General features: G+C 35.1%; 1 protein-coding gene across 2 annotated transcripts in view; it reads right to left on the bottom strand.

The window, feature by feature from the left end:
• Window positions 1-3,197: 3,197 nt before the first annotated feature.
• LOC139121253 (uncharacterized) overlaps window positions 3,198-27,738 on the bottom strand; it is a 76,491-nt gene continuing 51,950 nt past the window's right edge. The window contains exons 1-10 of one of the 2 annotated variants that reach the window (XM_070685982.1): window positions 20,810-20,921; window positions 17,940-18,646; window positions 13,671-13,886; window positions 12,274-12,402; window positions 11,503-11,750; window positions 10,584-10,714; window positions 9,679-10,116; window positions 8,764-8,966; window positions 7,793-8,006; window positions 3,198-7,017 (exon numbers count right to left, since the gene is read on the bottom strand). In XM_070685982.1, the coding sequence (XP_070542083.1) occupies window positions 6,888-7,017; window positions 7,793-8,006; window positions 8,764-8,966; window positions 9,679-10,116; window positions 10,584-10,714; window positions 11,503-11,750; window positions 12,274-12,402; window positions 13,671-13,886; window positions 17,940-18,627 (2,397 nt within the window). In that variant the 5' untranslated portion in view covers window positions 18,628-18,646; window positions 20,810-20,921 and the 3' untranslated portion in view covers window positions 3,198-6,887. Of the gene's footprint in view, window positions 7,018-7,792; window positions 8,007-8,763; window positions 8,967-9,678; window positions 10,117-10,583; window positions 10,715-11,502; window positions 11,751-12,273; window positions 12,403-13,670; window positions 13,887-17,939; window positions 18,647-20,809; window positions 20,922-27,738 lie in introns of those variants that run through there. The other variant, XM_070685983.1, reaches the window with a different exon arrangement.

Consider the following 27,738-nt stretch of genomic DNA (forward strand, 5'->3'; position numbering starts at 1 on the left):
ATGTGGAATTACTTCTGTAGGAAGATTGGGCCCTGACTTCTGTAATTATGTCTCTATGTCTTTTTAAATAGCAAGCACACGTCAGTCAAAGTCAGGTTCTTGTCGGTGAAATTATTCACTTTCCGTAATTTGAAACCTCAAGAGTTCCAGTGACTGTCTTTTATAATAGATTTCTCATAATACATAGCAGCAATATCACCAGCAATCTGTTGTATTAAAACAGTTCAACTAAAAATACATGCAGTCAGCAGGATGTACCATGGCAAGACAGTGCCAGACAGGGTTAACAAGGCCTCTCTGTGAAAAGAGCATAAACAATAGAGAATTATATATATATTGAGTCACAGCTAGTTTAGCTTCTCTGTATTCTTCAAAAGAAAATTTTTAACTTGTTCAATGTGAGTTTTACTTGATCAGTCAATTGCAATCCACTCCCTTGCCAGGCCTGTAGCGCTCTTATTTTACTTTTTAAAAGCATTGTATTAAACAGCTTGTATATATTACATAGTGCAGTACTCTATCTCTGTATTTATTACCTATTTATTAATTTATAGTACGTATAGTGCACAAGGTGATTTTTTTTTCAAAAATGTAAGCAAATTTTGTTTGTAGTAATTATCACTATAAACCTTCAAATGTATTAATTTTCACAAAGGATTAAATTTAACAAATTTTTAAGGACTGACTGAAAACTGTAGAACCATTTGCTGTAGTATGAGTGTTTTGTAGAATCATTGCTGTAGTATGAATGTTTTGTTTTGTACCAGAATATGCAAAGTATATGGTAGCTGATACTCATAATTTATCTTGTGTTGTTAATCATTTTTCCAATATGAAGATGAATTAATAATGAACGTACATCATAAAGAGTAAAATAAAGCAATACCTAAAAAGTGTTTTCATGTGTTAATCAATGTAGAAAATTATTTGAAGGCAACGGACAGATATCCAGGCAGGAAACTTATAGAAAAATTGTGTTTAAGCTAAATAAAATGCCTGCTCTGATATCTGGTGTACCTCGCTTCTGATGTCTTGAAACTAAAAATTGAAAATCGTTTTCATTTGTCCATAGGGCAGTTAACGGTAAAATTTCACCTGTCCAGCTGAAAAGTTGCCTCCCAGGGGCAGACAGTTTTTTTCGCATGCTGATGTTAATTCTCGCTACCTTTAATAGCTTTTTATTCAATGGGCTTGGGGCCAAACTACATGATCTTGAAATGCATTGTGGGTAAAAAAGTTGACTTCTCTCCACAGCAAGAGTTCAAGAAAGTGATCTAATAAATAGGTTAAACGCAAATGTAATTGTATGTATGGCAAAAAAGTTCTGTTTGGTTTTAAAATGAGCTAAACTTGTGCATTTTTTCAACTTTTTAGGTATCTCTGTATGAAATTCCAAAAAAAGTTATAACTTTACTTCAGCATTTGTAATCTTTTGTGTTTTACCTGTACAAATCTACGATATTGAACATTAGGTTGACTGCTTTATACTCACTTAGGTGGCAAAGTTGTATTTAAGCTACCGAGATTTATTGGCTGTTTTTCATCTATTATTGAAGACATTTGTTTACTGACATTAATGCAAGCAAACATGTAGATTGTTGTTAAAGTGTCAATTTCATTAATATTGTAGATTTTTATTGTTTTGTCATTTCCTTTGTATGATATATAAACAGCTCACATATTTACATTGTAATTTGCATTCTTTTTAATATCTTTGCATATTTGACAATCTATTTGCCCCTGCCATGTTTTGTTATGAATTATCAACTTAAAATTCCAATTTGAATCCAACAATAAGTTTTTTACTTGTATTCTCAAATGGCTTAACTCTCTACTTGGGAATATTTGCACCCTCTACTTTAAAAAAAAAATACAAATATTGCTATTAGTTGTGTTGGTTCTGGCCACTAGGGGGCGCTTTTCACAACATGTCACCCTGCAGGCTCATCTTGTGAAGAGGGAAAATATGAAACACATGATACCATGAAATGTTGTATGACACACAAAGTTCTTCAGCATTTGTTGTTTTCCGCAGTAAACTATATTTAACGCAGCAACAATTACATGGACAGTTCTCTGTTTAATTTTTAGGTCACCAGACATGCATAGAGGTCAATTGGGCTAGAATTCATTGAAGAAAGTGGGCCTATGTGTTCTATAGGTTATTATCAGGCTACAGTTCTAGCAATTTTCAATCTTGTATTACATTCAGCATCATTTCATCGGTCATCACATTTGTCAGAGGTTTCTGCTGAAAGATAAAAAAAATTATTTTCCATACTTGCTGGTGATGTCATACCAACAGCCTTATTGTAAAAAAATGCACACTATATTAAAATCATCCATGATTACCAACTAACAGAACTTTGCTTCACACATCAGGGGTATTCTGACAAGCAGGCATATTGGCAGCGTGTTACTTTTTCTTGGTGATTATACACCTGCTTCCTGGTGTAAAATATGCACAACAAAAACTTTCATGAAAAATAAGTCAGTTTTGAAAAAGTATGGGCAATAAAATACTTTAGTAGGGATGAGTACTCAGTAGGAATGGTCCCTATTGTCAATATTTCTGTAAGGATGTTCAAGAAAGTGAGCTTTTCTGTAGCTGATAGACTTGAGAAGTTCTGGCTAGATACTTTTACTTGTATTTTTTTCATTCTGGATATCAAAACTCCATGTTAACAATACCCATCATTACTATACCCCTGAAGTGTCAGTTTTCCAAAACGCTGAAAACAGTGTAAGAACAAAAAATCTTTTTTGTGAAAATCCCCTGCTCCTTAGTTATTCTATTTGCCAATGTCACAGTGCACTGCAGATTTTTCTTCACTTCAAGATGTGTTGTTTCTGACGAGTGTGGATTTTCAATTGAACTTATTCATGTATAAAGCACTTCCTGTTTGCCCATCCTACCCTTCAATGTATACTCTCAGTCTCGTGTTCATCTTGTAAATAAAACCTTTCTTTTAAAATGTATAGACATATGTACACGTATTCTGTGCTATGTCACGTTGATCTTCAAGGTACTGTGCAGCTCCCATTTGAAATAAAATTTACCCCAAAACAGACAGAAACATTGCTTGGAGTGTTTTCGTTTTGCTTTTCATACCAACAAAATGGTCAGCAGTTGTTGTTTAACGAGAGGAAACAGTGCATGTATAAAAAACTTTACCTGTAATACAGATGACTAGAAATTTGTGATTACTCATGTTTTTATTAATTTCATAATTTAATTTTACAAAAATCCGTCTCTGCCAATGCAGTAAGCAAGGATGTTGGCACATATTTGCTTTGATGGAAAAAAAAATTTCTTGTTTTGAAAACAAAGTATATTACACGACATTATATACACAAATGGTCCCAGATTTATCAAAGCTTTCATATAGATACAAATCTTTCACATCTGACAACAGTTATTGTAAGAGATTGCTGAATAACAATAAGTAATTTCTGTGTAATTTGTAAAACACTCATACAGTGTCAGTTGGTGTAGAAGTCTTCCCTGGCTTTTGGAATCTTTGACATGTCACAATGACTATTGCCCAATATTCATGACGTCATGATGACTATTGCCCAATATTCATGATGTCATTATGACTATCGCCCAATATTCATGATGTCATGATGACTATTGCCCAATATTCATGATGTCATGATGACTACTGCCCAATATTCATGTCATGATGACTATTGTCCAATATTCATGATGTCATCATGACTATTGCCCAATATTCATGATGTCATTATGACTATTGCCCAATATTCATGATGTCATGATGACTATTGCCCAATATTCATGATGTCGTTATGACTATTGCCCAATATTCATGATGCCATTATGACTATTGCTCTACAATCTTGCAAAAGAATTTTCACTGAAGGTAAGGTTTTACATTTCTCTACAGCTCTGTGTGTTTCTGTCACTACCAGTCTCTTAATCCATGAGATTTAGTAAAGGTACATGAATAGACGATACATGTACGTACATGTACTTACAATAACCAAACTTCACAGTAATTGAGTGATGCAGTCAATACATTGTATTTTTCATTTGTCTTTGCATTGTTATTCATAATTTCAGACTCATAAAAAATATGATGTAAATTAAGTGAAAAGTTACAAAAGTTATGGACGGTAAAAGAAAATACTGAAAGAAAAGTTCCACACCCTCTGACTGCTATGAAGAAATGCTTGTACTGCAAAAAACATGCGAGCAGGCACAAATCTTTCAATATAGTAGAAAGACAACAATTTCAAGTTTATAAAGAGAGAAATTTTACAATAGTTGTAAAAAAGAACAAGATTGAGTTAAAACAGATATTTTGATAATAACATCATTTTTAAAATAACACAACACAGAAAAAGCAAAAATTCATGAAAAATGACAGGGTCAATAATAATCTAAAACTGATTGTTGTATTTCCGTACAACGTTAAACGAAATACCGGAGTTTCATTAGCCATGTTGACTTCAAAACAGCACTATGGGCACGCCTTTTTCACCTGGTCCAACATGAAAATCAATGAGCATTGCATCATTAAAACAGGTGACAGATATCATGAAACATGCACAAAATATACACATGCAAATTGAATGGTCGTTTCTCTATCCTAGTTCCTCTCAGAATAGCAATCACTGTACCTATGTGAAATCAAATGTGCCACAGTTCAGATGAGAATTAAGGATGGAAGACAATGGTTTTATGCATGAAAACCATAGAATTCTCATGAACTAGTAATCTTGAGTAACAAGTTTACTCCTCGACATATTCTACTGCTGAATGACAGCAACAAAGAAATGGTTTGAAAAAGGTTGTATTCAACGGTACTTTCACTGCAAAGTACAATGAATGCAATAAAAAGCTAGGCAAAACATCATGATATTATTTTTCCTGAAAACTACATAAGCTTTGTAACAAAGAATTGGTACTATAAAATGTGATCATCCGAACACGGTCTGTCGATGTGAAATCAACTTTATTGCAGTCCTAATTGGAAAAGGTCATATTCATAAATGTCGGTTTTCAAAGTTGACATTGAAAACATTCAGTAGTTCAATTATAATGCCTTTTTGAGTACCTTGGGTCGACATTATTTGACATCTTTAAACTTCCATGAAATATTTACATCAGTTTTATATTTTGTGATGCATCTTTTTCCCTGTATTATCAAATATTGACTTTTCCTGAACACAGGATAATCATTGAAAGTGTTTCTTGTCTTGGTTGTTATAAATCTCAAAATCTAAAACTAAAGGTACAATAGACACTTTTATAACAACAGATCAACTTAAAATATCTACAGAGTAGAATGTTTCACCACTGATACGATCCCTGGAATTTTAAATAACCATTACTGGGCAACATTTTTGAAAATCCAAATTTTCAAATTGCTTTGAGCATCTTTGAAATTATTAGACTTTTGAAAAGTGACAATCAGTGGGTTATGATGTGTCACATATTGGCACGGAGTTTTCATCAGATATTAACAAGAGCACAATTAACCAAAACCCTTCAAACAATTTTCCCCACGAATTGTAAATCCTTGAATGGAGTTGTTCCCTTTTGAGTTCCCTAAATGTTTTTCTAAATACATTAATATGTTGTGTAACCTTATTAGTACATAGTCTGACTAAAAAGTTTTACAGTATTTGACCATTCATGATAAAACAAAAACATACAATTACATATAATGACAATATTGGTTTGTGACATAGAAGAAAAATATGTACATACTTACTACGTCACAACCACTGATGATAAAATAGAATCTCTCCACTTTTTTGGAATTTTTTAAATTAGTGAAAAATGATTGTCAAGTCTCCTCAAACTTACTGGTCTATCACATCATGATTCGTACTTCACTGTCTGTTGTCCTCTTAATTCACAAAGTTTACGCATTATACGTTTTATCACTTTTGTCTTTTGACAATGTTTGTAGAAATCAAGTGTTCTTTTCTCTCACTACTATGAACCAATAAATTCAAGAAATAATGAATGCTGACAGTTATCAGTTAACAATGCCATCCCATAAAGCATTTCACTCATAGGGAAAACAAAGCTATTTTACACTGGGATTATACTGTTCCACCTCAACTACTTTGCATCATGAGATTCAACCAATTCTACTTTGTATGGAGGCCACCACAGAGCGCCAAAGTATAACCTAAACTTATAAGTCAATGACAAGCTGGATCCATGACAGTTTAATAAAAATACTGCTTTGATGCAAAGGTAAATTGGGGATTTTAGAAAAGACTGAGGAAAACTTCCTTTTTAATTAGTAATTTGGCTAAAATAGTTCTCTGTATTCCTTGCGTCATATGATATGAAAATTCTATTACATGAAACTTTATATAATTTATTTCCTTCTTGGGCAAAAATATATTCGAAGACAGTTACAATGATAAGAAATTCTACAACAACAAATTAAGATATAATTTGTTCATGAAAAATCAGTGACTATTACTGCTTACTCCATGTAGCCATTATCAATGCTGGTCATATCTTGTCTGTAGTTGTTCAACTCTACTCGCAGATTTCTGTCTTGTTTGTGTAAATCAAGAACATCGGTGAGTTTGATGTGACAGTGCAAAATAGATGTACATACATTGGTAAAATATATCAGTTTTCAGGTTCAATTTGGCACAACATTAACCTTGCTATTTTTTTCCACTGTATAATATTTCTGTTCATGAGATTCAAATAACTTAATTTTTTTAAAAGCTTTTCTTTGGATCTGAACTCTCCATCATCGGGTATTTGCCATCCCACAGGCGTTGCATATGCATTGAAAAGATTCAAATTACATTACTGTGTATGTGATGATTACACAGACGGCATCTTATGATGATGACATGATCACATGATACACATGATGACATCATCACATAATGATACACATCCTTGATTTGGTTTTCTCTGTCTTTTCTTTGCCATCCGATGATGATGATGATGATTGCTGGGCACTCTCTTGTTCACTTTGCTGTCTTCCAATCTCATACAATGCCTTCTCCCTGGGAGACAAATAGAATAAAATATTCCGTTAGAGGTATCATCTGAACACCGGTACGTTCCATTGACAAAGAGTAAATGAGTAAATTATACAAATGGTTTTGGACATGAATGGACTGAGTTCTCCTCGGTAGTCCACGCTGGTTTCAATTTTGTAAATGATGCACTTGGCCAGTACATCACTTGATGTCCTACACCAAATTCAATGATGCAATGCACCATGGTCCTGTAATGGAATAGCATCACTTATGAAGGCCTGCATTCATACAGGTAAGATTACAAGCGATACTACTGAAAACAACAACAACCTCAATAAAGGTAACTTTTTAGGAAAAAGATGTGTGCTCTGTCATAACCAATACACAGATTTAGATAAATGGAGGGCATTGAGGGGAGAGGAAAGCAAAGAGAAATTGAAATTTACAAGAAAGACACATAGAATAAAATATTCTGTTAGAGGTATAATTGGAACACCGGTTCTTTCCATTGACAAAGAGGAAATGAGTAAATTATGTGTCTTCAGTATGTTGGAAAAAAATTTGGATTTTGTGGCAATTGCTGTAAGGAACAGAACTGTCATTTTTCAGTTGAATCATCAAAATAAAAGAGTAATTATATATTAGACATAAAAACCTTAAACTGTGAACGGATAAAATAAATCTACATTCCCAAACAGCCAGACAGAAAACGTCAAGTACAGATATGTAGAGTGTGAATTTATGCTAGGACCTAGTGTCCAATCTGATGTCGGTAAATGTTAAAAACACTGATACTCACCTTTCAGCACGGGACATCTGTGCCAGCTGAGCCCCTTGGAATGGATCTATTGCTTTGGAAGAATACTGCCTCCTTGGTAACGGAGGAGGTTCTTCAGAATCCGATGACTTGGAGGTTGGCACTGGAGGAGGGTCTCTGACAGGGATGGATGACGCCATGGCATTTTGATGTTCTTCAAGAGTTTCATAAAGTGGATTTTCGCCTTGCTGTTCATCTGAAAACAATACAGATGATGATGCTTAGCTGTCTTTACAATGTAATACACAGGACAACTTTAAAGAGCAACTTACAGCTCGCCAAATATGCAACTGAGATTAAGTTTGGCAACAAGAGTCATATATCTATAGCAGGAAGCAGGGTTTTCCACAGATTTGAATAACAGAGGATGCCCAATTTACATAACAATACATAATTTGCAAATTCATTTATTTTGAAAATGTAAGTTATTGTATAGTAATTAACATATGACTAAATTGCTCAAAAACTGATTAACAGAATAAAATTTTTAATTTACTGTGACACACCTCTTTGAGATAAGACATCAAATGGAATGTACAAACAACTGACAACATCCATGTGTTTGTAAAGATGTATACATGTACACGTAGTTTGGTATTTACCTATATCACTTAATTTATCAAAACACAACATAATAGGCTGAATCAATTGTTTTAATACCGATTGGGATCGGCTTTGTTACCTGCTAGGAGAATATCTTCTTTATTATAGTGGTTTAGAAAAACCCTCTTAATTTATTTTGCCATAAATCTTCATGAAGCATACGAGCACAACCTTGATGGCATAAATTTCAAAACAATTTCCTGCTATCGTGGCAATAAAAGGCATGCAACATAACAATATTCATCAAATACAGTCAATTACACTTTAGTGATGTGATTATGAAAACTCATGAAAGTCACGCCATCATACCATGTGAGCATCCCATGACTGTCACATGACTCAATACATACCATCAGTAGTAGAGTCACTTTCAGTCTCTGATTCGCTGGTGGTATCGCAGGTTGAATCACTGCTACTTGAAGATTCAATCTCTGGTCTCTTACGCTGTCTGTGTTTTCTGCGCGTCTGTAGTTTTTCAGACTGAGTTTTGCCTTCTGTTGTAGCAGTCTCTCCCTCGTCATCTGCTTGGACTGCCTCTTGTTTTGCAGTTCTCCTACAAATATAAGTATTTATCCAAATGAAAAGATATTCGAACCTTGAAAATCACACTGACCCTAAAATCTCTTGAAAAATATCAAACTCTCTAGCCTTAACACAGGTGTGTGGATTTCATAGTCTTTGACACTCTTCAATTACATGTTTTAAATTCATTGACTAGCCATTGTACTAATCAAACATTATAAACAGAAAAGACAAGACCTAACGTGTCGCTTAAAAAGTTTTGAAAGATATACTGTGGCAGACAAAAAAGGCTGCTACATTGTTATGTCATATCAAAAAAATGAAAATATACATGTACTTCTAGTATACTTTTTCAAGAGTCAATCGAATGTTAAGAATGAATTATTAAGAATGAAAACTTCATACATGTTATAAAGAGAAATGTTGTACATATTGTATATTTCTACTCTGTTTTGGTAAATTGTAAATGGCCATTTATTTTTCTCACGCATTGCTTTCATTTCATATGACTATGAATCTGATGACAAGTACATTTTGTAAATCCATCACACTTGACCACAATTTGTGTTACAATCAACAATGATGATAAAATAACTCACAGTATGTTTAGAAAAACACCATACATGTAAAACATGTACATCTAATTTGTTTACAGTAGCAACCACACATACCTAAATTCCATCACATATCACATAATATCATTTATCATGGTTGTAGTACAAAAATTCCTCTAAGAAACTTACTCAATAGTACTGTACAATGGTGTAGTTTCAGGTTTTCCACTTTGATTTGTATTGGCACTGTTGGTGACAGAAGTAAAGGAACTATTCTCACTGCTACTGTCACTATCACTGTCACTGTCTTTGTAATCTGCAACCAGCTGTGCCTTGGGTACAGCTTCAATGACTGCTTCTGTCTTTACAATTTCACCACCTTGCATTTCACTTTTCACGGCAACTGCTTCCTCCGACAGGTTATCTTGGCGTTTCTTCAATCGTTTCTTAGTTTTGATTCGCTTTTCTTTTTCGAATTCAAGCTTACTGCTCTCTGATTGTGACCGTGATCGCGCATTGATCAGTGAGAGGTCAGAATCTGTGTCGTACTCCTCAACACCGAGAGCGACTGTTTTGAAATTGTCTTCATCACTGGAATCTCTGTGTCGAAGTCCAAATCTTTTTCTTCTGTTGACAAGTCAATAACTTAGATATTACATACAGTCAAACCTGCGAGTGGTCACTCAGGGGACCAAGAAAAAGTGACCACCATATGGAGGTGGCCTTTCTATAGTATAGTGGGTGTGTGTAGCATTACTTTTGGTGTAGGTGGTGTTATGAGCAGTGAATTTAGGAAAAGATAACAGTAATAATAAAATTCCATTACATAAATCTGTTGAAAGTCATAATACATCCTTTTTGTTCCTGAAAGTTTGTAACGCAGATGTAAAATTGGTCAAAATGGACTCATTTCTTGCTTTCCAAGAAACTGTGAAAATATCAATTGAATCTAGGTGAGGTGTTCAAATAAGAAAATACGAGAATATCTATTGGATCTAGCCCAGGTGTTCAAGTAAGAAACTGTGAGAATATCTATTGGATCAAGTCCAGGTGTGGGAATCTGTAAAATAACCAGCCAATCTGTAATTACTTACCTTCTTGATCTTCCCTTTGACAATGGTCTTGAAATTTCAATAACTGATGCCTGTGTTTCCACAATCCTTGGAATGAACCTATCTGGACTTGTCATTGTGCCTCGGTTGGTCATTAAGTATGCATGCTCACTCTGGTAACACACAGAGACATATCAAAAGTATGTCAGTTTGACGTACATTATTGAACAGTTTTCAGGTAAACTATCCTGATTGCTTATGATGTTAGAAAGCTGATGATACAAGAGTCAAACAAGTTATCCTGTAACACATTAAAATATGGCTGTTCAAAGATGACGTTATTGTTCTCTTATAAGTATGCAAAAATTAATGTTTGTCCGTATTTTCAGACTACAATTTTGGAAATTACACATGTAAGAATGACACAAAATACCACTTAGTTAGCGATGGCTAGTGTATGCAACACTGACATAATTTGAAGTATTTTAAGCAGTAGTGTCTGCTATGGCACCCATGCAGCTACATTTAGTCACAAACCTGTAGCTGTGAACAGCCCTATGAACATACTACAGTAACTTCTCTATTTTATTTGAACTTGTAACCTGCAGCTAGTAACCTATTCATTTAGCAATGAAGTCCGCAACCAAATTCAGTCAGCTGCATCCCTACCTCATCCAAAGAAATCATCCACTGAACAGATTATGAAAAACTTACAAACTTACTTCAACTTACAAAAGTTTTGTAATTTTTACCGTGGATTTATGAGTTTCTAAGTGAAAGTAAACCCTATAAGGTAAATCTGAGTGGGAAATTTATCCTCATTTGGACATCAATTCAGCTCAGAACAGAAAATCAAGTGTTATCACTGTGTGTTTATTAGCCACAAAATAAAGTGACAAATTTTGTCTGTTGTATACAATCATGTGGGAAAGATCCAGCATGTGTAGCTGGGAGAACTTACCGATTGCCGACTCACAAGGAAGGCTCTCCTTCGCATGGAATGTCTGTGAGATCCACTCAGTTTCAGCTGATATTCTATTGCATCGGATAATTTACCAACAAGTCTTTCCTGGGCAACTTCAGAGTTTGGGATCTGGGCTGCCAGCGTCAGCGCCTGCTTGTATAGCGCTATAGCCTTTTCTGTTTCCCCTCTGTGTAAGTTGACAGCAGCAAGACCTTCATATGCCTGCCACTGAGCACGTTTGTCTCCTGAAATGTGAAACATTCAGTTCTTGGTTATCACTTGTAATTTTCTTTTTCTATACCTTTGCATTTTGGCCATCAAAAGGCATTATCATGAACCATTTGATGGGCACAAGGAGTCAGAATACTCCATAGATGTTATGCACTTTTAGACTGTTGGATAATATCATATAACTCTCCCATGACATGCACCATATGACATATACACAAACTTGTAAAGCCCTAGTTTAATACCTCATATATTGTATACTCAGGGGAGATGGGAAAGAAAAGCGGATAGACTTAAAGAGTATTTTGAAATTCATTCTGGCTACAGAAAATCATCAATTATTCATTTCTAATTTTGTGATTTTGTGAAAAACAAGACAGATGATGAAACCCTGCTTTGCAGTTTTTGCACAGAATTAAGTTAATCTTTCCCTGGTGATGATAACAGAGATATTCTTAAGACAGATCATTCATTTTGAGGATGCCGACACCTCAAGGCGAATCTCCCTTATTTGGTCACAGGGTTTGGTATTCCACCCACCTGTATCCTTAGCTGCTTGCAGAGCGTGAAGATAAGACTCCCCAGCTGACTCATAATCACCAAGCTGGCTGAATGCGAAGGCAAGGTTGTTGAAACACTGCCCTTGTCTTGTTCGATCACCAAGTGCATCTGTTGATTATCAAAATGATACGAAAAGGACAATAAATTTTTGCTGATATATATGCACAAATATAGAATAAATATTCAGTACATTTATGCAGTTGGACCTTTGCATTCGCAAATGAACTGGAATATTAATCTTTCTGAATAGAAAGATAAACAAAATGCTTTCAATGATTCACCATTTAATGAAACCACCAGAACAATCATTCTCTGAGCATAAATAAATTCACAGGAGGTACCAGATACTATTATTATGGAAGTATTCTGACTGATTTTGTGGCATTTTTGAAAAAAAGTTGGTGACATTAGAATCAGTAATGGTAAGGAGTAATTCTGTATGTCTTCCTGGCTTGGTGTAGTATCATTCCTTGCTGGTAAGGCATAATATAAACACTGTCATTTCTTTTTGAGAGAACACTGGTGGCATCATATCAATGATGAAAGGTACATCTGTGGGGTGATACAAATATTCCAGGGAAAACTAAGCGTTTACTGGACCGGAACCACAGTAAACATGATTTGATGATTAAGTTCTGTTTTCAAGCTGAATTCCCAAAGGTTCTGTAAATAATCATAATTTATTTATTCTTTCGAGTTCACCATGATAATATCAAGCAATATGGAGCACAGCTGATAATTACTGACCATGAAATTCACTTCGGTTTAAATTAACTTAATGGATAAAATAAAATCCTGGAAACATTATGGCATTGCCCTACAAACGATTATGAAATGCAATGGTTAAAAGTTTCGTTGAATATAATCCACAAGTCTAGTGACACACACTACATGAAAATGAAACCAGAGATTGAAGTGTCCTGAGGCAATACCAACTGGGTTGTATGTAAACACTTCCATCTTCAAAACATGTCCAATAAATCCATAGGTATACTTCTTCATTAAATCAAGAAGGTTGTTTATATCGACCTAACAAAGACTATTTGGGCTGAGTCATTATTCTCTCAGGGCAAAATATTTTGTGTCTTCAATTTCTGTTGCTCTACTTTGGTGTGTTTATGACAATGCAAAATGGCATTGTTAGTCTGAGAAAAGTTGAGGATAAAATGAACTCTAAAACACAGCACAGAGATGGAATGTGAACAAAGGCAATAGTGTATGAGACCATCACCTACTCGCATGTCTGATCATGGACTGTGCATGTTTGTCCCTTTCACCCCTTTTGGCTGTGTACAGGTCCATCTTTCACACAGAAAACAATGTGCTTGGGCCAAACCATTGCAGTGAAAGGGTTAAAAAGCAAACTCAAGACTTACTGTGAAGTGCTGCTGCTTTTTCATGGAAACTGATTGCTCTCTGGAAGTCACCGAGTGAGTTGTAGACAGCACCAAGGTTTTGAAGAATCACTGCTTCTTTCTTCTGATTTTTGTGCGGCTCACGGAAGAGTGGCAACGCCAGCTCAAAACACTGCACTGCCTTGTTGAAATCTTTCAGCTGGACATATCCAAGTCCAACATCATGGTAAACTTTACCTGAAAACAAAAGAATTGACTCGTGATGTGTATTTGTTTGATGCATAGATTTTTCTAATGGGTATCGTCTGGTTAATCACACTACAATGCATTTATACACAAATCTATATAGATTACCTGATTCAAATAGTCATCACTATACAACATCAAATTGTAATCTGACACAAAGACTACAGAGAATTTCGAAACAAAGAAAATTGCTGTACAAAAAGTGATACCCCAATGCATCCAGCCATTGCATTTTCAGCTCACTTGGTATATATAAACTTTCAAGACATACTCATAATTGTCAGCCATAATGTCTGACAATTGACTGATGCAGCCTTGATGTATTCTACCCAGTTTATACCACAAATTATACGCATGCACAAAGCCAGTGTATATGAGCTAGAAAAATTTACACTGTAAAATTACATTATTTAGATGGGATGTAATGTGTTCTAAAACACTTTAATAATAAATCATAAATATGTCTGCCTAGCAGAATTATTTATATAACCACACATCAAACGCTTCCCTCAGGTGATCAATTCTACCAATGATTATTCAGAGGCACACAAAATAGGTTTTTGTTTTATTAAAATGGAATTTATTTTGAGCAAAATGTCGGTTTGATCGAATTTATTTTTGTGAGAGGAATTAAAGAGAAATCATCTGAAAACTTCAGGCCAGAATCAGATAAAAAACCCACAATTTCGATGTTGGAGCTATGTCTGAAAGGTAAATATTTATGAAGCAATAAATCTCACACTGTGCAGTTGTTGAAAACATTCAAAAAACATACACATTTAGGATTTGCAGCCTAAGAGACATGAGCTTTTATGACGATTTTTCTACATTTCTTTCATTAATTTGTTTGTTTGAAGCTAAATTTTCTAATCTTCAATCTTTTCATTCTGATCAGCCTTTTCAGTAAAATTTTGGGGTCGAAACGCCATGAATAAAAAAAGTTATTTTAATTGAAACTATGAAAGTCATAAAATATCAGGATATCTCCATTTAAAATCTAATTTATATGGTGTATGCTAGAGGTCATGGGGTTAAGCATTGGGCTGACCTATTACCCATGGTGCACCTAGGTTGATTGCCTGCTACATGTAGCTCTGTAACTGTAGAAACACACAGCGCAAACAAACACATTCATGTAATAAATCTTGTTGTAAATCAAATGAAATGTCTTATACTGGTAAACTTTACTTACATCCGTTCTGGACAGTTGCATATAATGCTATACAAACACTATTTATCGTGATGAACTTTTTCTACTTTAACGTCCAATGATGATACTGAGCAATTAGCAATTTTATTATGTGACTGTACATGTAAAATGTGTGACAGTTGCTGCATACGCTGCAAAATTTAGTGGTAGAATGTAATGGCAAGCTGAAAATGACTGCAGACTCTTCTCACCCGGATAGCATGATGGGAATTGTGAATACAGGTAATTGTTACAGAAAACATAAGAATATTCAGTTTATATGGAAAATTATGCTATGTAGGTGGGTGGACTGCATAATCAATATTTTAAGTAGTTGTAAACGGCACAGCACTATAATGAGAAATTAATTTTGTCACTTATAAACTGAAATTGCTTACATCATATGGATAAATGCCACATTTGTAAAGATGATTGTTGGATAAGCCCATTCATAATATCACATTGAAAATTACCACAATTTGTAAAATTCTTTGTTCTTTCTTTCAATAAACTATTTCTAAACACCTCAGTAAGTAAAGGGGCAGAGGCAGTGTGTATTCATGTGTACAGAGTGTAATTCAAGCATGCAAGAACAAAAACAAATCTAGTTGTCAAGACAGCAGACCATTCCATTGTAACTGTCGTTGAGGACAGCACAAAAAATTGCAGTGTATATATTACACAGCTTGTCCACCTGTTCGCAATTGGATTTTTGTATGTGAGGACTGTCAAGATTCTAGTTCTTTAGTTAGCGGCTATTCCCTTTTTCATTGCAACTCATTGTGCTCTTGGCAACTGATAATGAAAATGGACTGGTTTTTTTTTTCTACATATGATCCAATTGTTATGGCACACATGTATGATTCCTAATTGCTGTCATGCAGGATAATATGGTGAAAGAAACATCAAGATTAAAATAAAAGAAGTAAATCTTTGCTGCTCGACTCTTGTGTGGGCTTGGATCAACAACAAGCATTGTTCCTAGGTGACATTTAAAGGAGGAAAGTAAACAGAGACAGGCTGAGACAAGCTGTTGTTTCAGATCTCCACACTGCATGGTTCCAAATGCAGCTTTATAATCTATGTGATACATGTATTAGAACACTGGATGACCCTTTATTATCTGCAAGATCCAACTAAACCAGACAAATAATGCAACCAGGTAGCTGTAACATTTAGACCAATGACATTCTTGGTACTTAATCACATGCCACATATTGAACATCTCCCACCCCACGACCATTAACGGTAATTTGTTGCTGACGTAGTGGGCTGCATAGTCATCATTTGAATGAAAGTGAATTGAAATATTTTAAACTTGAAAACTACAGGTTACACATGATCAAATTACATGTTTTACACTAGAAATTTTAGAAAATGTATGCATTGACAAACCTCAGAACAGGGATTTAAATAAGTCAATGCACCATTATGATTTGATGATGAAAATCATTCAATTTTTTCATGAATTATCATCTTTCATGGAAATAAAGCATATGATTTTCATTTTGGTCTCAAAATTATATGAGAGAGGCATATAATAAAAACATTACAGCCAAAACAAGGGACTGTATACCCTTGAGGCACGAGACCATTTATCCTCAAGACGTCAGGCAAATAGTCACCTGCCCTCGGGCACAATAGTCCCTTGTTTGGGCTATAATATATAATATGGGGGCTGTTTCTGCATGGTTTGGATATTTCTGATCTTTTTTCTGTTCTATTAATGTTCTAGTTCTTCCTAAGGAATGTCACTTTGTGTGATCAGATCACTGCTATCTTGATGTCTAAGTACAGCACACACTGTGACATATCGAGGGTAACCCTAAAACCATATTGAACAGGTGAAAACAAATCTATTTTTGATTGACCAATTCATGTCTGCTCTTTGGTATGACCAAATTGTCATCAACTTGAAGGGTATTATTGCAACCATACAACCAGACCAGCATGTACTTGTATGTATAGTAAAATTAATATTAAATCAAAAAGAATATTTTCAATACTTTTTGAAAACATTCTGCTATATAGCCTTCTTATCATGTTTTCAAAGATTCCTTTTTCTGATTTCTTTCCGCTTTTCCTCACAATTTTCCCATCGTTCCTCTTTCTCAACAGTTTTCATTTACACAACATTTCTTTGACATTTACTTTGTATTTGTTGTCTCTTATCAACAATTTTGGATATTGATTTACAACTACAGTACATGTATGCTTGATATCAAAACAATATCCTCATGTGGGTCACTAAATTTTTCCTATATGTTTCCAACACTGTTTGCACCCTTCATTTTGTTACCTATGGATATAATTGAATGTATAACCAAAATCTCTTAATGGTAGGGTCGATCACAAATGTGAGGCAAAAGTTTAGTAAAAAATTCTATAAAAGGTTCTGAGGAATAACGATATCATAAAATATATATCCAGAAATTATCTGCAGAGCTCCCTGTATAAGTCTGTGTGATGAAAATTTTAAATTTTAACTACGCTAGCCCTAGCAAAATATTGGGTGGATAATAAAGTATGAATTATTTTGTTTGCTTTTAAATGTTCTCAGGTATGAGACAACCATTCTGTGTGTACACCTGGCCATAGAGCAATCAAGCATGATCCGCGATAAAAAATAAATGCAAAGGTTTCGTCCACAATTCACAATACAGTTCATATACTGAAGCTTTGTTTGGCAAAGAGTCCCACTGGGCTCTGGTCATAGTAAATACATGGCAACAAAAACGTCAATGCACACTAATTTAGAAATTATTCGCTGCTTTTCAAATTGCGTGTCGATGATATCTGAGCAACCAAGGAATTGCAAAGCCTCCAAGTGGCTGACAAAGAGACAAGTAAATTACCCAGTTTGCTGGTCTGCTCCTGCTGCCCACACAGCTCCAAACAATCATCCAATACTTTCGTTGTCAAGGTAACATCCTTTGTTTGCAAAAGGCAGTTCCCACGGTTACACATAGCACTAGTTTGTTTGAAGACTTCCTGTAAGCTTAGGTACTTGTCAGCTGCCTTCCCGAATTCTTTCTCAGCCTGGGGATACTTCTGCAAATACTGATAGACAGACGCTAGTTTACAGTGAGTCTCCGCTTCCATACTGACATTTTTATCTTTCTGGTATTCATCTATGGCTTTCTCATAGTTCTGTATTGCTTCGTTGTAGTTATGCAGTGCATCATGGGCAAGTCCAAAGTTGTAGAAGAGGTCTCCATTAGAGCTGCCATCTTTAGTGTTCTCAGGTGGTACAGCTTTCCTGAGGAGTTCAATGCCTCGCTGGGGATGACCCGTGGCAATGTATACAGCACCAAGATTGAAAGCACACCCCCTGAGGGCATACCCTTCATCAAGTTCCTCGGCTCTCTTGTAAGCCTGTTCAAATGCTTCCACGGCTTGCTTTATTCTTCCATGAGCCAGGTCCTCATTGCCATTCTTGGTGAATCTATCAATGTCTCCAGACAGGGAGGTGTGTCTGGGTGATTTCAATTGTTCCATCATCGGTGTCTCTGACACTGCAAGGTCCATCTCAACCTCAGACATTACAAACTCCTCATAGAATCTGCAATTACAAAGAATATCAAGACACATGTGATTAAAAAGCTTATAAACTTACCCAAGTATTGAATAAATGTGCTAAACTCTGAGTATACAACATAAGCTAGAATTCAATCAGATTGGATAAAATTAATTACAGCAATATTTAACAATGTCCTGGAATGATACAAAAAACGATATATATATCATACAGTTTGTCCATTCTTGTTTGCAAGTAAGGGAATAATAAGCAGGACACATTCAACATCTTTGACGCAAAAGTCACGGCTTGAACTGCAAAACAAATGGTTTACTTATGTTATAATTTCACAAACCATAACACTTTTCCAAATTTCCCAGCCTGAGGGAACATTCATAATATTATATAACAACAGGTTCTTGACCAATAAAAGGAACGTGAGTCACCCAGCGTTAAAAGTGGTATTATTATACTTGGTCCCATTAGTCCATTGGTTATGAAAGAAAGAGAAGGCTTGCCTTCATTATTTTAATTCTTTGCATCAGTTTTATTTTCTTTTGTCAACTACCGTATAATTTCTTTAATTTCCCCTTTCCATATTTTCTTTTTTCATTGTTTCGGTAATGAGGTTGTTATAAATAAAGTACAGTAGAGAAACTGCCAAAATTCTTGAAAGAGAACAGAAGCAAAATGCCTGCTGATGTAAACTTATGCCTTTCAGCTCTGACATGTCTGTAATGTTTTTAGACAGTTTAACTATTTTTCAATGAATATGAAAAATTTCTTTAAAATTTGGGCAGACATAAAGGCGGTTTCAGAAAGCCACATTGTACAATCATGAACATAACGGTTCTGTATTGTTGAAAAATGGAATGCCAGTATGATGCTGAGATCATATTGATTGTGTAACAATAACAGATTGATTATTTTCTGAAAGACAAAAGAAATAAAAGACCTGACGAATATCATGGGTGATTTTCGGACAATTGCATGTTATCTTAAAATTATTGTTGTAACATACATATTAGAGAAACATCAAGTAAATATACACACCCACTTGCCAAGATTATTGTTTGGTGTTTAAAGAAAGTGTGATTTAAAATCCATGACTTTATTTGAAGAGGTCATCAGCATACCGTATATGCATACAAGTATGTACCATCTATTTCAAGTGATCCTATAATGGAATCAGCAATATTGAATTTTTGCTCCAACAATAATTACAGCATTTATGAGAAATAAATATTTGATGATTGTAAAATATCATGTGATGATCTGGTGATGAATGGTAAAATCGAAGCTTAAAATTCACATACTGTTTGCATTCGTCATTATGTCCCCTGATTTGCAAGGCAATGTTTTGGTAACATTTTCACAATTACAGTATCTTTATACATATGTCAAAAGCCGTACAGAATATACAGCCAAATACTTTTATCGTGAACTATGTGATAAAAAATTAATGACCAACTCATAGTCATCGGCATTGCGTAATGCTAGCTTTCACTTGTGTGTTTTTGTTAATTTAGATTTTAAAATGAACACCACATTAACCCGTCAAGCCATTTAGCAAAATGCCTAGTGAGACAGGGGGTCATTTGGCTAGATAACAATAAATTGGCGATCAACTTCACTGGTTGGGTACAGCAATTGCGAACACTAAAATCAGCGGGTAAAAGGTAAAGTTAAAATGCTGAATGACATCATGCGCCGAATTACTTTTGAATCCAAACATATTTATGTTATTAGTAAATGTATCAACCTATCGACACGTTGTTATCATATTTATCACCAAGCTGTTACAAACTATTTGTCTGCGATATCGCGTATGTACGATGTGTACGACCCAAGTGATTTCCACAATAATTGGCCAAACTCGGAAGCTGGCAAGAATAGGGAAGGGGTGTTTATCCGGGGTGTTTATAGAGTGTACCTGCACCAAAGGAGGTAGGAAGGGAGTACCTGAGACATGGACGTTGTTGCAACAATTCTTAGAGTGGTATGACTTAATCCTTTGAGGGTAATCTACTGGGCTCGTTACAGGTGTGTAGGTGTACCGTGTGATAAAACCACTGGGTCAGGCCAAGCTAGCGTTGACTCAGTCACCAGACTCACAAATATCGTATTTGCGTTAACCTGCAATGCTTATGAATTATCCTGCAATTTTGTGCCTGAATGCCACTAAGGAAGTAGTAAACAATAACTTACCACTTTGAAAGGTAAACAACATCAGCGGTTTCTACCATTGCCAAATTTCGCTTTCCGTCATGTTTCTATGCAGTTGTCGAGTCAATGTTTGGACCAGACTCACGTGACGTCACGGCACGGCAACGAGTACGCTTGTGCATGAGTGAGGGCGCTACACACAAAGACAAGGCCAGGCCGCTGGCCAGGCAGAGACCTTGGTTGAGGCTGTACGACACTTCAATGCGAGTAAAACACCTTTCTTTTTTTCTATCGACCCTATCTTTTAAACTTTTCAATGCAACTGCTTTCGATCGTTTCACTTTTGTATAACTATGTGCTCAATTACATTGACCTAGAAGGTAGAATACATTTTACGTCGATAAACATAGTAAAAAACTATAAACTCGACATATAGGCCTATTGCGATTTCGTTGAATATACCTACATTATACTTCTGTAAGTGGGGCGGAATAATGAATGTAGATAATATTCTGATTAGCTCAAAAGTATTGACTGTAGTGCTTCTATCTATCGTCTACGCATTTTGTTTATTTGAAGGCCAAAAAGCAATAAAATTAAGAACCCGAGAGTTTAATATATTATAGTTTTTGCATTTCTTTATAATTGCAAGATTTCATTCTATGACGCTAAAACATGTATCGAAGGAAGACAAGAGCAACGGCAACAACTTTGACTTTCATCGATATGGTCTTTGCAAATCGTTTTTAATAGGCAGCTGATAGATCCGGTACTAAATTTTGTCCATACCAACTAGACTGACTAGTGCAATGTGGGAAATCATATGAGCAAATTATTTGGATAAATATACACGTAATTGAAGTAAGCTGTATTAAATCTGGAATTTAAACACCAAAAAGATTGCCAAATGCAATGTCTTTCTCTTTTGTGACAAACTACCTTACATTTCATATTTGTAATTTTATAGATATGGAAACAAAAATGATCCCTCCTGTAACACATGTGAAAAGTAGATGATGAATGTGTAACCATTTCAGATTCAAATATAATGGAGTAATCAGCTTCTAGGGAAAATAGGTTTGGCTAAATGCCCTCATCCATATTTAACGCAATATTGTTCAAAACATTTGAACAATATTCATATTTGAATGAAAATATGTGAGCTTGTCTGTTGTTTCTTCATTACTGAAACACTAGTAATAATCTCACTTTGTCACTTTTCCTCGAACAAAATGAAGCTTTTCGACTGATTTACAGTTAAGTCAGTCAGGGTCATTTAAAATGTGCCCTGACGCAATTTAATTTCATCAGCACAGTGATGGACAAAGGAGGGCAGGTTGACTCTATTTACTTGGATTTTCAAAAGCTTTTGACTCGGTCGACCACACTTTATTAATTCATAAACTTCAGTCATATGGTATAGGTGGTAATTTGTTAACCTGGCTTTCCACATATCTTCAATGTCGTTTACAAAGGGTAGCTTTTGACGGGGAACTGTCATCATGGGGACATGTCACATCAGTGTACCCCAAGGGTCTATTTTGGGTCCGCTCCTCTTTGTACTTTATATCAATGACATGTCTGAATGCATGAACCATGCAAATTTATCTTTGTATGCTGACGATTCCAAGTTATTTATGGCCATTACTGATATGTCCGATTGCATCAAACTACAACAAGATATCAACCAGGTTGTGAAGTGGACGAGCAAATGGAAGTTGTCATTAAATGTTAAAAAATGTTCATGTATTTCATTCACTTTGAAAAAAAAACGTCAAATATTTCCTTACAGATGTGCTAAGCAAACTATCTTGACTCGCACCAACTTTGTAAAAGACCTTGGTGTATTTTTAACAAGTAAACTTAACTGGAGTATGCACATTAACCATGTTGTTTCAAAGGCTTTTAAAATGCTTGGATTTATCAAGCGTCTTGTAAATATTTTAATAGCATCAAAGTTTAAAAACATTGTATGTCTCCTACGTCAGAAGCCACGTTGAATACTGCTCACCCATCTGGTCCCCTCATCAATTATATTTAATAAGGAAATTAGAAAGAGTCCAAATAAAATTTATCAAGTATCTTTGTTTCCGAAAATCGATGGCTTACTCAAGGGCTCTGTATAGTAACCTATGTTATGAATTTCGCCTCCCCACATTGGAGAACAGGCGAAAATTTTTAGACACTCTTTTTCTTTATAAAATCCTTCACTCAGTTTATAGTGTACCAGATGTCCTTGCACAGATTCATATTAACGTTCCTGCTTTTACATTGCGTCGTGCTGTTCTTTTTAGACCAGTGTCAGCACGTACGAATATCTTGAAACACTCATTTTTATCACGATCTCAGACATATTTTAATTCTATCTGTAACAAGCAAAATTTAGATATTTTTAATAACTTAAGCAATTTTCGTCATGGATTATGTAAGATCCTTTTTTCTGAATGATTACTTTTATCTGGATGTTTTTCTGTGTGTCTTTCGCTGTGTTGCTGTTTTTTGGTTATTTCTTATGTGAATTCTCCTGTCTGTTTGTTTACGTTGTAACTGTTATATATTTTTCGTTTTTGTATTATATTTTTATTTTCAAACGAACCTGTTATTGGGGCAACCTGTTGGTTCGAGATTAATAACATAAAAATAAAAATAAATAATGTTTATGAAGCCTTAAATTCACGAAAAAGTCAGGGGTATTTAAAAAGTGCCCTGACTCAAAAGTCGTCAATTAGAAAAATTTTAAGCATTTTGACTCGTTTCTTTGGTACATTTACACAAAAATGAACTTTTTATATAATGAAAATGAATCCGATGAAAGAGGTATGCAATAATCGTTGTGTTTTCGTTGTTTTGTTCGCTGAGAACAATATTTCAAATTTTACGCTATTCTATCATTTTGTAAAATTTCAGCTGTAAAAATTTCGATTTCGTTACATTTTCCTCATAATTACTCTCATCCAATTTTCCCAAATTAGTTCCCATCGTGTTGCCCGCGTCATTCCCTCTTTTCTGCCACTGGCTGTGCACACCGTGGTGACATCTGGAGCAGCGCAGCCAGTGGCAGAATTAGGACAGGGAACCAATCGAGACCCTTTTACATGTAATTCTTCCGCATGTTCAACCATAGACCTCATCTGTACTGTATATGGTTCAACAAATATTCAAGAATAAAGCGGCTACATGAATAGACGCCATTTTTTGAGCTGCATTCCATTCTATAGCTACAACATGCTGAAAGGGAGCTATATTTTTTTAACTGTAAGTGAAAAAATAAGTGATGTAATAATCTGATACCAAAATGGTGAGGGGGAAACAGAAAATCACATTCTGGTTATGGCATTGATATGAAGTGTGAAATGTCGAGGACCATAAACAAACCTCACTTAGCTTTTTTTATCGGCCTATCGTAACAGAATAATGCAACAAAGATACACTAGGTGAGAAAACATCTTGTCATTGGATACTTATTATGATATTAAGATTTGAATGCAATAGCTATAGCAGAATGCAAGGTACAGAAACATAGCTGTCCTGAAAGGTTTCCAAATGAACAACTGGTTAATGTGAAAAAAAGGTTTAACATGATAAATGCCATGTTATGTAATATTTATGATTTTCTCGATGTGCTAAACTAAACGTTTTTTTCTCAATAACAGTATGATAAGTAGATTTGTTTGTAGCTTCTTTAATTTCCTCTGCGAAAAGTCATTGCAAATTACACTATCCGTTCTTTCTGCTTATGTTATAGAAATTAAAATCCAATCGTCACAACCCATCAGTTCGCCCAATGAATGGTATAAGGCTATCTGGCCGGTTGGTATACAAGACACTCAAGACACTGAACGGCAGGTCAGTGGACGAGTAACTTCCTACCAGTGGTGGCGCCCTAATAGAACAGGTGTTCTTTGTATAGATTGCTGCTACTGCGCTGCTGGAGTTAACAGTGTTAAACAGGAACCTTGGCTCAAAGGTCTACAATCCATTGTTATAGATATACTGTACTCTTGCCGAGAATCATCATTGTTCTGCTGTTAATTACACTGATAAATTCAAATCATGAAAATGTTACGAGTAATTGTTTCAATAGCCTGAATAGCTCATTGATCAGCAGGTACCATGAAGTTTCAGATCGGGTTTCATTGACACTTTTCATGAAGAAATGACTAAAACGTTGAAAGGCTGATTTCCAAAAATGAGGAAAACCAAAAGGCTTATGCCTGAAATGATGTAATATATTTTTGATAGTAGGGTGAAACTTTCCCCAAGTATGCATTTAGGAAACGCTACACCACATTGTTTCTCAACAATGTCCGAGTCGTTTCAATGTTGTACTAAACGATGACTTTTTCCCAGAATCTGATTTCAAAACTTTTAAGGGGTAAAAAAATAGTGACCACGGGCCGTACTGCTCTGGTATAATATTGTCTGGCACACTCTCACTATGAGACCTCAGCAATCTGGCTTCTTCAACTTCACTGAAGCAATAATCTCATACACCACTAGACAGAATAGAGGACAAGTATCAACTCGGGCAAAGTTAATTTAAATCATAATTTTAATGAAGCCTTTCCTCATTTGCAAATGCCACAGGTTGAATTATTTAAATGCACATCCTAACAAAAGTGGTTATACATGTACATATTTTCATATTTTTAATTCTTGCTAACCATTAACTCCACCTTGTAGAGATCATCGTCATTATTTTAAAGATTTACACCAGTGCTCCATAATAAAATGTTCAACACTGTTTAACCTTTTAAAAAGTTAGATAAATAGCAATTAGAAATACTATTGTCTTGACATCTCAAGCAGCAGGCTGCCAAAGGCACCAACATTGCAATTCACTGATACGCATGCGTGGTTGCAGTACGATAAGAATAAAATTCTTGATGGCATGGTCACAGCCATTGCAATCCCATGATTCTTGAGATTTATGTCAGTGCACATCACGGCCAAGCTTAAACAGTTTTTAACACGATTGGAACTTATTTGGGATAATTGGATAGTAGTGAAGTAATGTCTATATAATCTACAAATGTAGGCTCATCTGCTTTTCCTTATTAAGTAACACACTTTTTTTATGAGTAATTTGTAATATCGCAACATTCAGCTATAGGGCACCTAACATTTTTGAGAAATTTGAAAAATATGAAAATCCAATTATCCAAAATTAGTTTCAATCGTGTTACTTTGAGTAAGATTTGCATGCAATAGAGTTATAAAACTAAATAAACTGAAAAAGTGAAAATGAATTAATAAGCATTGATATATTTTCATTTGTGATAATACATCACACCATTCGATAGCATCCGCTGTGCATGCGCTGTGGCACGCTGGCAATTCTCTTGTCTCAAGTGTCACGGCCATGGCACAGACTACGCTACAGATGCAGCTGCATAATGATAAAACTCCTGGTCGTAATTCTTCAATGATTCTAAAGTCTACTTTTTGGGGGCTTTTTTCATAATTTCAGTTTGAAATGATCGTGGTAGATTCTAGACATGCAGTTCCTGGCAGAGCCAAGCACTTCAGAATTAATTTCTTGGGAAAAACGATTTCCAATATTCTGCGAATGAATTATTGAATGATGGCAGAGTAGCAACATCATGACAAACGAAAGACGCAAACGGGTCCATGGCACCTTGAAGGGATGTATAGAAAGTACTTCAATTTGCACTATAAAGTGTACCAATTAGGTATATTCTGTAATCTGTACTTGAGTAGCGCAATTTGTTTGGCTCATCTGGCATTTTCTTATGATGCTGTATGTTCTACAATCTGACCAGTATTTCTCCTTTCCTCCATATTACAGGTCAGAATCCTCGCTGTCGACTTCCCCAAACCAACTCTGTCCCTTTCTACACTGCACCATTTCTACATTTAACTCGGCCATGTTTGATCATTTATTGCAAATTTCGATAATTTGCCTTCCATTTTGCATTTGAAACTCTTCAAGGTCACATTCCTATGAAGTGTAAAGTACTTCATTACCTTACACGTGCTGTGATGAATGACATGTGGACAGAAAACTGCATTCACCTTGCTGACAGGCATGTTGTACAATAATTTTACGAATAACTTCTTGTGAACTAAATTGATGTTATCTCCGACTCTGTAATCACGTACCTAATTGTCTTAGCCTTAAGGACAGATTCAATTAATTTTTACTTTTCTTAGACTGAAGTTGCTACTGTTAAACAGTTTAAGGGAGGCGGTCGTCGGAACTGCGCTCAAAGGTCGTTAGGGATTCTTACGATTGATATAAACACTGTATCCCAGGTACTTTGGTGACTGATGAAAGTTAAAACATATTTGTCATAATGTACATCATAAAATGTTTATGTTGCAGCTATATTGACATGATGTATCTATATATAGTGCATGAAATACATCATTTGTAAACAAGAAAGTCGCACATGCGCAATTCCGACCACTGCTTCCCTTTAAAGCACAAGCAGAAAAATCAAAATTTGACAATATTTGGCAAACTTACACTGATCCCAACATTTGTCACAACATCTTGTCTGTTTCATGCCGCAGATTTCTATATAATAACAATGTTGCTCCATAGAAGATGATAATTCACAGAATTACAAATTGATATCCTAATAGATGAAGTTAGCAATCGACTTGAAATAATTTGTTTTGTAAAGAATTTCAGGAAGTTGATTTCCAGCACTGTGCAAGCAAAGGAAGAACAAATCACAAGGCGCCAGAAAACTGTTGAACCTATATATCTAATGGGAATTGAATTAAGCTATGACGGCTCAAGCTCTTTTATGCGTTTCGTCATATTTGATGCCGCCACTTGTACTTATTTAAATAAAAGAGTTGAGGTGTTTGCATGGTAAGAAACTAAGTGTAAATGATGATAGCCAAAAGCGAATATCATTGTAAGAATTCTTGACAATTTGTGTATATTTAGATGAGCTCTACTTAATTGTATTAAATGTCTTTTTGAAGATTATTCTGTC

Source organism: Ptychodera flava, chromosome 21, assembly GCF_041260155.1.
Source record: "Ptychodera flava strain L36383 chromosome 21, AS_Pfla_20210202, whole genome shotgun sequence".
NCBI classification, from domain to species: Eukaryota; Metazoa; Hemichordata; class Enteropneusta; family Ptychoderidae; genus Ptychodera; species Ptychodera flava.